Source organism: Poecilia latipinna, unplaced genomic scaffold, assembly GCF_001443285.1.
Source record: "Poecilia latipinna isolate Pla-1442-1.1 unplaced genomic scaffold, P_latipinna-1.0 Scaffold1637, whole genome shotgun sequence".
In the NCBI taxonomy this organism is placed as follows: Eukaryota; Metazoa; Chordata; class Actinopteri; order Cyprinodontiformes; family Poeciliidae; genus Poecilia; species Poecilia latipinna.
Window position 1 is genome coordinate 109,765 of NW_015114253.1, and position 9,458 is coordinate 119,222.

A 9,458-nucleotide genomic window follows, 5' to 3' on the forward strand; every position below is an offset into this window, starting at 1 on the left:
TGGGGGGGGGGGGGGTTCCGTTTCACAGCCCCCGGTTCTCTGTTTTAGTTTCAGACGAGCTTTTTAAGAACCACAAACACCACCGACTTCAACTAAAGCGGTGCATAATCTCCCACATGTGCTTCATCGCTCTTTAATTACAGCAACTCCCTTCTCTCTGCTCCTTAAGCTTCTCCCGTCTGGAGGATGTTATCGCCCCTGCCTCGCCTCCCCTGCTTAATCCCATCTTGTTCTCCTGTGGTTGAGTGGGAAATTTGGAGAATTCTTTTCAGCGACCACACCACGCTCTCAAGTCACATGTTCTGCTTTTAATCCCCCCCCCCCCCCTTCCTGTCCTTTTCCTAAATAAGGAATTTCAATTTTAGTGAGGAAACAAAGTTGGAGCCTTCTGGGCGGGTCATGGAGTGAAATGAGAGGGTCTGAAGGCGTAACTGTTTGCTCGCTCTCTCTCTTTTGTCACAGGCAGGAGGAGGTGTTGCTGTATTTCTGCTGGCAGTACACTTTGCACCGAGCCGTGGAGGGAACAGGAAAACACAGCAGCACAAGGCCAAGTTCACGTCTATCCACCTGAAAGCTACAACACAACGTGAGTAAAATCGCTTGGGTTTTCCTTTTCAATCCGAGATCTTTCTGGTAGTTCAGATTCCTTTTTGTTTGCTGTGGGTTATTCCATACAGGGAGAATGAAAAGAGTTCAATAATTCAAGCACCCCACCCTCTTTCTTGCACTCATTCCTCCTTTCCTTCACCGTTTAATTATGCACAGGTTTGGAGAAAATGTTCATGTATTCCTTCAGGTTCAACCTCTTCAAGTTGGAATTGTCTGTTTTAACCATCGTTCGCTTCACACACTGAAACGCAAGCGTCTAATTCAGGAAGTAAATGCAGAACATTATCCATTATGTGCCTCATGTCAAACATGAGGTGTTTTTTTTTCTTATTGTGAGTGTGAGAAATCGGGTCTGGCAGAAATTAAACAAAAGCTGATATCGGCCCCTTTACTTGGCTCTGTTATGTGATCTTAAACTCTGTTGCAACAACAAGTCAGTTGTGAAACGTTTCGTTTGACAGAAGATTGCAAGTTATGACACGAGAATGGGAGCACTGGTGGAAATGAAAGCAACGGTCTCGCAGATGCAAGACCGCTACAGGGTCTTCTGAGTTTCAGGTATAAAGAAGTATCTTCAGACAAACGTTGGTGGAAATGTGTTTAACACCAGGAACAAATGTGTACACATGAATTTGTCATTTTATTTGATAGAAGAGCAGGCGAGATTTAACTTTCAATAATGACTTGATGCAGCTCTGTTGCATATTGATCAATTATAGAGAACTTTCAGTAAACTCATAACTCGTGATTTGAAACCATAAGTATAAACGGTTATGGTTTCAGAACCAGTTTACAGAAATGGATTTGCACCGCTTCTACATTTTGACTTACTAACAGCGATACGGGAGACGATTAGTGCCACAAAAAAAACATAATCTGGATTCTGATTGTCTCATAATCCAAATAACATTCTTGGGTGTGTCACTTATATTGCCATGTAAAAATAATTGCATAACCATTTCTTCTGTTATAGGATTGCAAAAGCGCACTTTATCCACCCTGAAAGCGTGTCCCTTTGAGTTTTAAGACTAAATTAACTTGGTGGTGCATAAACAAGACTGAGATTAGTCATAATCCTCTTCTGTACAATATGTCTAAAATTTCAGATTGTTTTTTCATTTGGGTGTAATCAACATAGAATAATGGCATAGCCCCTCTCCCACCTGTTGCTGAATATAGCTGCCTGAAAGACTTCTCCTTATAAGAATGAAAGTTTAGCTATGAAACAAAAACTAAGAGCTCTCTTAAATGAACTTCAGCAGAAAGTTTGACTATATACATTGTTTTTTTTTTTTACACTAAAAGTGTAATGATGGATAAAAAGAAACTCAACACGTTGTGGGTTTTAAATCTAAATAAGCTCTAATATTTTCTCTCATGGATTCAACATCTATAATGTTGGTTTTGACACTTTTGGTGCTTTTTTTTTTAAGAAAAAAAATCCTGTACATTTTTCTTTCAGCACTTGATGCTGAAACGATAAAACTGCACTAAATTTGCTTCTTCAAAAATCTCATTGTTCCTTGTCTACACATTTTGTTTGCTCACGCTTTAAAATAAAGCCACACTAAACTTGAACACGATTAAACACTTAAAAATGTATAGATGTCCTCGGTGACCTTGGCAGCAGAGTTGGTATGACTGTCACTGATTACAAGATGTTCCCAGCAGCTGCTCCCCGTTTTTTAAGGAGCAAAGATCCTCATGAAACATTTCTAAATCCCCCAGTCTGACACTTAAACACACAACTGGCTTGGAAACAATGCAATTTGCTCAAAAAGTGCCTTGTAATCTGAGAGTTTACATTGACTTTGTCATCCTCAATTTCTCACTGAGAATAAGTCCTGATGTTTGCAGCTGCAGCTTGTTAACCCGGGCATGCCAGAACATCTCTGATGAAACGCCTCCGATTGAGAAACACACTTTAGATGGCTTTGGGATTTTTTTTATTTATTTTTTTTACACTTGTTGCAACAAACTAGTGGAATAATTTAGAGGACAGGAAGAGATCCATCTGGTGGTGTAACCACTGAAACCAGAAAAAAAAATAAGACGATGTTTAGCTGTTTCTGTGAGGATGATACGTCAAGCTATCATCACTTATTGTGCAAGTCTGAGTGTTTTGTGTTGCAATGGACAAAATAGGTGTGTCTTTCTGTACCAGAGAACCTAATGTGTCTCATGGATCAAATTTAAAGCCAATTCTCTTGTAAAAACCCACGAGCGCATGCTTGCGTTATTTACTTACAAAACATCACTTTTCATCTGTGCACTATTTAACAAATACAAAAAAAACAGGAAGACTTTCCCATCACTTCTAATTATGTGCATGTTATCTGGAGTCGGTCATGAAAAACCAGAAATTGCAGGGTTTTGCATCCTTGACCTGCTTCCCCACAGGCTGAGTATTGTTACAATTTAGCGGGCTGAATGCAGCGTTTGTCATTTTGAAACCTGTTCCCATAGTGACGACCATAGTGTTTTGTTTAGAGTCCTCTGTACACATAGCTACTTTTGTCAGGAAGGGGGGAAGGAAGTGACAGCAGAGTGAGCAAACAGGATGCAGGGAGCAGGGCGGTTCGACAGGAAGTTCATACAGCATTAATAAGTGAGACAGGCCAGCCACAATTACTTGCAGAGAGCAACCGGGTTGTAATCCGCAAGACATCCATCACTTTAATTTTCTCGTGTTTGTTGGATAATTACACTGCCATGGCCTGGATAATGACAACACCACCACTCATTGTCTTGGACATGATTTACAGTCAAAAGTTAAATGTGTTTTTGTATTGTAGAAGAGGACGCAGACTGTATTCCTATAAAGTTTCCAGAGGATTCATTGTTCCTCATTCTTCCCTTTTTTATTGAGAGAGCAACTGGTTTTATCTTTATAGTTTAATATATGCGCTTAAAGTGGCTTTCAAAAGCGCATGTACGCTTCTGGTGCATTCTGACTGCATTCTGTAAAACTCTAATCTAAAAATAAAAAATCTGAATTCACAAGTTGTTTAAATCTGACAGTGTGAATCTTAGTCAAACAGTAGTTCAATCTCAGATTTGATGAGCAGTGCACTTGAGTAATTTTAGTATATTGCTACATGGTTTCAATTGGATTTAGATCTGGACTTTGACTGGGCCATTCCAACTCATAAGTATTTGATCTAAACCTTTGGTAGATGGAGCTGTTTGCTTTCGGTCACTGTGCTGCTGGAAAGTGAACCAATCTCTAGTTTCTTACAGAATCAAACCATGCACTGATCAGTTTTCCTGAAACTGCTAAGCTAAAGCATCCCACAGCATGATGCAGCCACCACCATGTCACACCAAGAGGATGATGTGTTCAGTGATTTGCAGTGTTCATTTATAAAACACTCCACATGTTTTATATGGCTTATTGCAAACATTTAACAGATTTTTCTAATGTCTTCAAAGATTAAAAAAAAAGTGTATGCTAAAGGTACAGACATTCCAAAATGGTGGGTGGGGTGGGGGGGGGAGTGAGAACAAAATACTTCTGCAAGGTATTGCATATCTGAAAGAAACTTGTCTAATGCTAACTACAAAAGAAAGTTATGCAATCCCAAATAGCATAGAAATCTTGGGCTTTGGGTGTGCACAGTGCAAACATTTGGTTGCAAATGCTGCAATAACATGGACACGCCATCCTGCGCAGACGTAAGGTTGATGAACTACCAGCTTATCTAACTCTCTCATTGACACCCAACAGGACCAATATGGCTAACAGGGGTCCATCGTACGGCCTGAGCCGTGAGGTTCAGAGCAAGATTGACAAGAAGTACGACCCGGAACTGGAGGAGAGGCTGGTGAAGTGGATTATTGCCCAGTGTGGCCCCGGCGTTAAAGAGCCCGAGAAAGACAAGACTGGCTTCCAACAGTGGCTCAAGGATGGATGTGTGAGTGTTTAGTCTGCAGGAATGTAATTATCTAAATAGAACTTAGTAAATCACACTGGTGGCAGCGTTAATGAGAGGGATCTGTTTCCTTCTGTGTTTAGGTACTGTGTGAGCTCATAAACAGCCTGCATGGAGCCAACAAACCAATTAAGGCCATTAAAACCTCCAGTATGGCCTTCAAGCAGATGGAGCAAATTTCCATGTTCCTTAAAGCTGCAGAAAGCTATGGAGTCATCAAAACGGACATGTTCCAGACTGTAGATCTTTATGAAAGTAAGAATCAGCAGACACCTGAAGTGTTTTAGCAGAATTATTATAGTATAAATGTTCTTCCTCTTGAATGTGTTCAAATGGGACTGTTGCATATTTGCAGGCAAAGACCTGGCTGCTGTTCAGAGGACCCTGCTGGCCCTGGGAAGTTTGGCTGTCACCAAGAATGATGGCAATTACAAAGGAGATCCTAACTGGTTCCCCAAGTGAGTTTAACACTTTTATTATCCTTGTGACTAAATCCAGACAAAAAAGCCTGAGGTGCTGAGAGTTGTGCTCGTCTGTGTGCAGGAAGTCGCAGGAAAACAAGAGAGATTTTTCAGAGGACCAGCTGAACGAAGGCAGGAACGTCATCGGCCTGCAGATGGGCACAAATCGAGGAGCGTCTCAAGCTGGTATGACGGGCTACGGACGGCCGAGGCAGATCATCAACCCTAACCCCTGAAGCAGGGCGGGTCTCATACGGCCCTCAGAGGTTCTACCAGGAGGGACAGAGAAGCTGTGACTGACTTTGGCCGTGAGGAGAAAACTGACCTTACCGGTCAGGAAAAACTGGACCAAATTAGGGACCAAAGAGAACCTGAGCACATATTACATAGACCTTAAGCTGATTTCTAAAGCTTGGTACATTGTAGATTTATAGCTGCCTGTCTCTTGTGAATTACATTTTTAAATCGATTAAGTTTCATTCACAACCCGAGAGGGAGTATGTTAAACTTCTGAAATTGGGTTTCTGTGGGAAAGTTGTGAACAAATACCATCTTGCCTGTAATGGGTAACGCACTTAAAGTTTTCATCTGATTAGTTTCCATGGAGGCTAATGCTAACTGCTAGTCAGAGTGGGCCCAATATTAATGGAGAGCTGCCATCTTAAAGTGGCTCTAATTTCAAATCTACTTTTTATGCAAATGCCATTTTGTAAATCTTCAAACTAGAATCAAATTTGCATTAGATTAATTTACAGAGTTTTTTTTAACAATGAGTTGGTGGTCTGTTACAATAACAGATTTATCCTGTCATTTACAAAATTATTGTGTAATAAGTATAACTTGGTAAAACCACTTTGCATTTCACATGGCAATGGTTTCAGAACCATAAGCTTCTATGTAGATTAAGTCTAATGCAAACATGATGGTGGTTTAAATGTTTCCAAAATGGCTTTTGCATTACCTGGTGAGACTGGAGTTATTTGAAGACGGCACCAATCCACTTTGATTTTGGCCCCATCTGGATTAACTGTTAGCTACAGGAAAGGCTATCCACTGAGAAATTGCAGAGAAATAATTCCTACTGGTAAGATATTGACGGTTCACAACCTCTCCACAGAAAATCGAATGAAAGTTCTGTGAATGCAAACATTTACGATTGTATCTTTCAATGTGGCTGGAAAATATGTCGAGCAACAATCAATTCTCTGTTCTCCTCTCTGTTGTAACCAGGACGCAGCTCTTTAAAAAAAAAAAAAAAAAAATCAATAAAACTTCACTGGGTGGTGCATTCAAGGACATGCCAATGTCTGAGTAATACATTTACGTTTGCAACGCAAGAAGCTACAGTTTGAGTTATTAGACACCATGTTACCATCTGCATACTTCCAGTGTTGACTTTCTGGCAGTGATAAGTGTTTTTGGATGTCTGAGGTGTGAAAGTACTTTGAGATAAAACAAAGGTCATCATATTATAATTCAGCATGGAGAAAAATGTAAGCAAGAGAGCAAACAAAGTAAATTGCAGGATATGTGACCCATTACTTGCCCAGGAGCAATTTTGAGTCTGTGCTGGAACTTGGCTGAAGATTTAAAAAAGTGATTGACACCCAAAAATATTCACACCCTTTATTTTGTTCCAATAAGTGCTAAAATCCAACTTCTACATGTTTTCTCTAAACAAAAAGCTCTACACAGCAAAACCTGTGATGCCTTTGAAAACATTTTTGAGTTATCAAATGTTAAAAATGAAAACGAGTATTCACATTCTTTATTAGTTAGAAACTAAGCACAGATGTGTTCAGGTTTCCACTGATCGCGCTTCTGATTTTTTTTACTTGATTTGAATCTGTGGTTAATTCAGCTGATTGAACAAACTTATCTATGAAGGGTTTCACAGCTGAAGGTGCACATCAGAGCAGAAATGAAGAAAAGGAAATTGCAGTCCTCCAAAAGCAGATCATGTGAAGTAAAGTCTCCATTATTTAGCAATGGAAGACTTTATGAAATACAAGATCATGCACTTCCTGTCCCTTGTTCTACGTTTTGCTTCATGCAAAGGGTCTGAACTCTCGCCTATTGAGAATCGATTGATGTTACCATTTGCCCACTTTGAAACACTATTAGTGAACTTTTAGCGATGAAAAATGCACATCTAAGTGTTTTGACTCATAACAGGCTGCTGTAGATCTTTGACAAAACACATCATTGCACCTAAAACTAGAGCTCATATATTTCTGCAACCAAGCCTAATTTCTAAATATGATTCTTTAAAAAGCGTGGTGCTTTTTGTCACAAAGCTTTAAGGAAACGGACACAATCTTCTCTGGCTGGTAGACCGTGGACAACATGATCAAGTGGTAGCAACGGGTGAAGCAACGAGTCCGTGGCAACCACCGCTTTAAACTTGAACCGGATCTCTACCACAGAACAGCAGATGTGATGAGATCTGACAAAAAGAAAACAACTTCCCCAAAAGCCCGGAGGAGAGGGCAAGCAGGAGGGTGTTATGATGGACTTTGCCTGATTGGATGAAACAAGATGAAAAAGCAGAGGGGGATTCAGAGGAGGAATACCGATTCTCCTGCCAAGGTTCTGTTTACACTATTTTCACTTTTAGATCTGTTCAAGCAAAGTTCAGCCTGAACCAGCTCAGAGAAGGGACAAAGACAAAAGGAAAACTGGGAGGAAAGCACAAAAAAAAAAATAGGACAAAGCAACATTTGATAAGAAAAGATATTCTAAAGCAACAAAGTGTTATTTCAGAAATAGAAACATCCAGATGGAGTTGGGGGAGAGTACAGGGGTTGAGGTCAGACATGGGATGGGGTAAGACTAAGAAGGATTTCAGAAAGCAGGGGCAATTTCCGAAAAAGGAGTCATTGTTGCATGGAGGGGGTTAAAAAAAGATGCACCTTCCTGACCCCCACACTGAACAGGATACAATGTGAGCACCTACACACAAAGGAATAAGTCCATGCACTTCCTTGGGTGACACATTTTTTTCATAATTTCTTCCTTCTGCAGCAGAATCCACAGCTGTGGTAAATCAACTGTAGACTCAAAAGTTGTATTACTCAATGGGTGTTTGCTATGCATGAAGATAGCCAAAAGGGAGAAAAATCTGAGAGGAGCCATCTGAAAACCTGAAACCACATCCACAGAAGAAGGCAGCACTATTTTACAGTGCCCTGTAAAATATTCATGCTCATTTAATTTGTCTGCATTTCCATCCAGCAAACTCCACTGAGGATTTGTGGGCTGTGGGAGGAGACACGAGTACCGTGGCAGAAAACCCTACATACTCAGGAACATCATTTCACACTCCAGATAGAGATGAACCACAAAATAGTTAAAGGCAGCTCTAAATACAAATGGAAGACACAATAGGTCACCAACCTTGAATCATTATCCTTCTACATTAACACAAACTGCCGCTTTGTGTCGGCGTGTCGCATAAAAACCAACGTAAAACTTGTTACGGTTCGTGGTGCAACATTAACACAATATGTAAGAGGTATGAATGGGTCAGCAAAGTTCTGCAAAATCTCACCAAAATTTGGCAGTGTTGTTTACTTTTGATGTAAGCTCCCACAAAACGGGTTTTAACAGAGTCTGCCATGTGTTGAACAGGCGCCTCTCGCCCAATCACTACTGGATTTAAGCACCAGGTCCACCATGACCTCACAAAGATAAGAAGGTACAAATGGATGTTTTGTAGTATCTGTTGCGTTAGCGTTTGCTAACTAACTTGTGGCACTACCCATCTGTGATGATGGGTGCTCAAACTAACCTGACTAGTGTAGCTTTACAAAGCCTAACTGATCCATCGAATCCCAGCCAAGTTCAGCAGGAGGCACAGCGGACGTGGAGCAACAGCAGGACAAAGCCTCCCCTCTTTAAACAGGAAGTTCAAACCTCTTCTTCCTGCAATTGTCATCAGTGTGAAATTAGACTCCTGTAATATTTCGCCATGACGTGGCGGCAAGAGCACATATGAAGCAGGCTGTTTGTTATTATTATGTAATGGCAAGGAGATGCCAAACAGAGAGAAAAGATTAAAAGCTTTTTTAAGAGGAGTTGTGATTATGTAACCAAGTCTTATCACTGCGAACAAGTTTCTTCATGCCTTGGACTCTGAACTATGAGAGAGAACATTTCCTCTGTATCATCCTGAGTTACTCTGAGAGGTGTCCGTTTTAATCTACCCGATTGCCTCATAGCCGTCTCTGTGACGACAACCAGCCAGCTTTCCTAGGTTACAGACAACATTCATTGAGATTCTTGGTGATTTTAACCCCCCTTCTCTCCCTTCTCTCGGTCCGGTAGCATTTGTCATCTGCTCCACTAGAGAAAATAAAACGTTGAACTTTGTACTCATAGCTCATCAATCTTTCTTTCATTAGGAAAAGCAAACTACATTCTGGTGCTTCTCTTTTTCGCTTGCACAAGCAATGGT

General features: G+C 40.6%; 1 protein-coding gene across 2 annotated transcripts in view; it reads left to right on the forward strand.

The window, feature by feature from the left end:
* Positions 1-6,300, forward strand: part of LOC106964194 (transgelin-like) — an 11,374-nt gene extending 5,074 nt beyond the window's left edge. Inside the window, exons 2-6 of one of the 2 annotated variants that reach the window (XM_015059557.1) lie at positions 463-586; positions 4,337-4,523; positions 4,625-4,796; positions 4,897-4,999; positions 5,085-6,300. In XM_015059557.1, the coding sequence (XP_014915043.1) occupies positions 4,344-4,523; positions 4,625-4,796; positions 4,897-4,999; positions 5,085-5,238 (609 nt within the window). In that variant the 5' untranslated portion in view covers positions 463-586; positions 4,337-4,343 and the 3' untranslated portion in view covers positions 5,239-6,300. Of the gene's footprint in view, positions 1-462; positions 587-955; positions 1,040-4,336; positions 4,524-4,624; positions 4,797-4,896; positions 5,000-5,084 lie in introns of those variants that run through there. The other variant, XM_015059558.1, reaches the window with a different exon arrangement.
* The last annotated feature ends 3,158 nt before the right edge of the window (positions 6,301-9,458 follow it).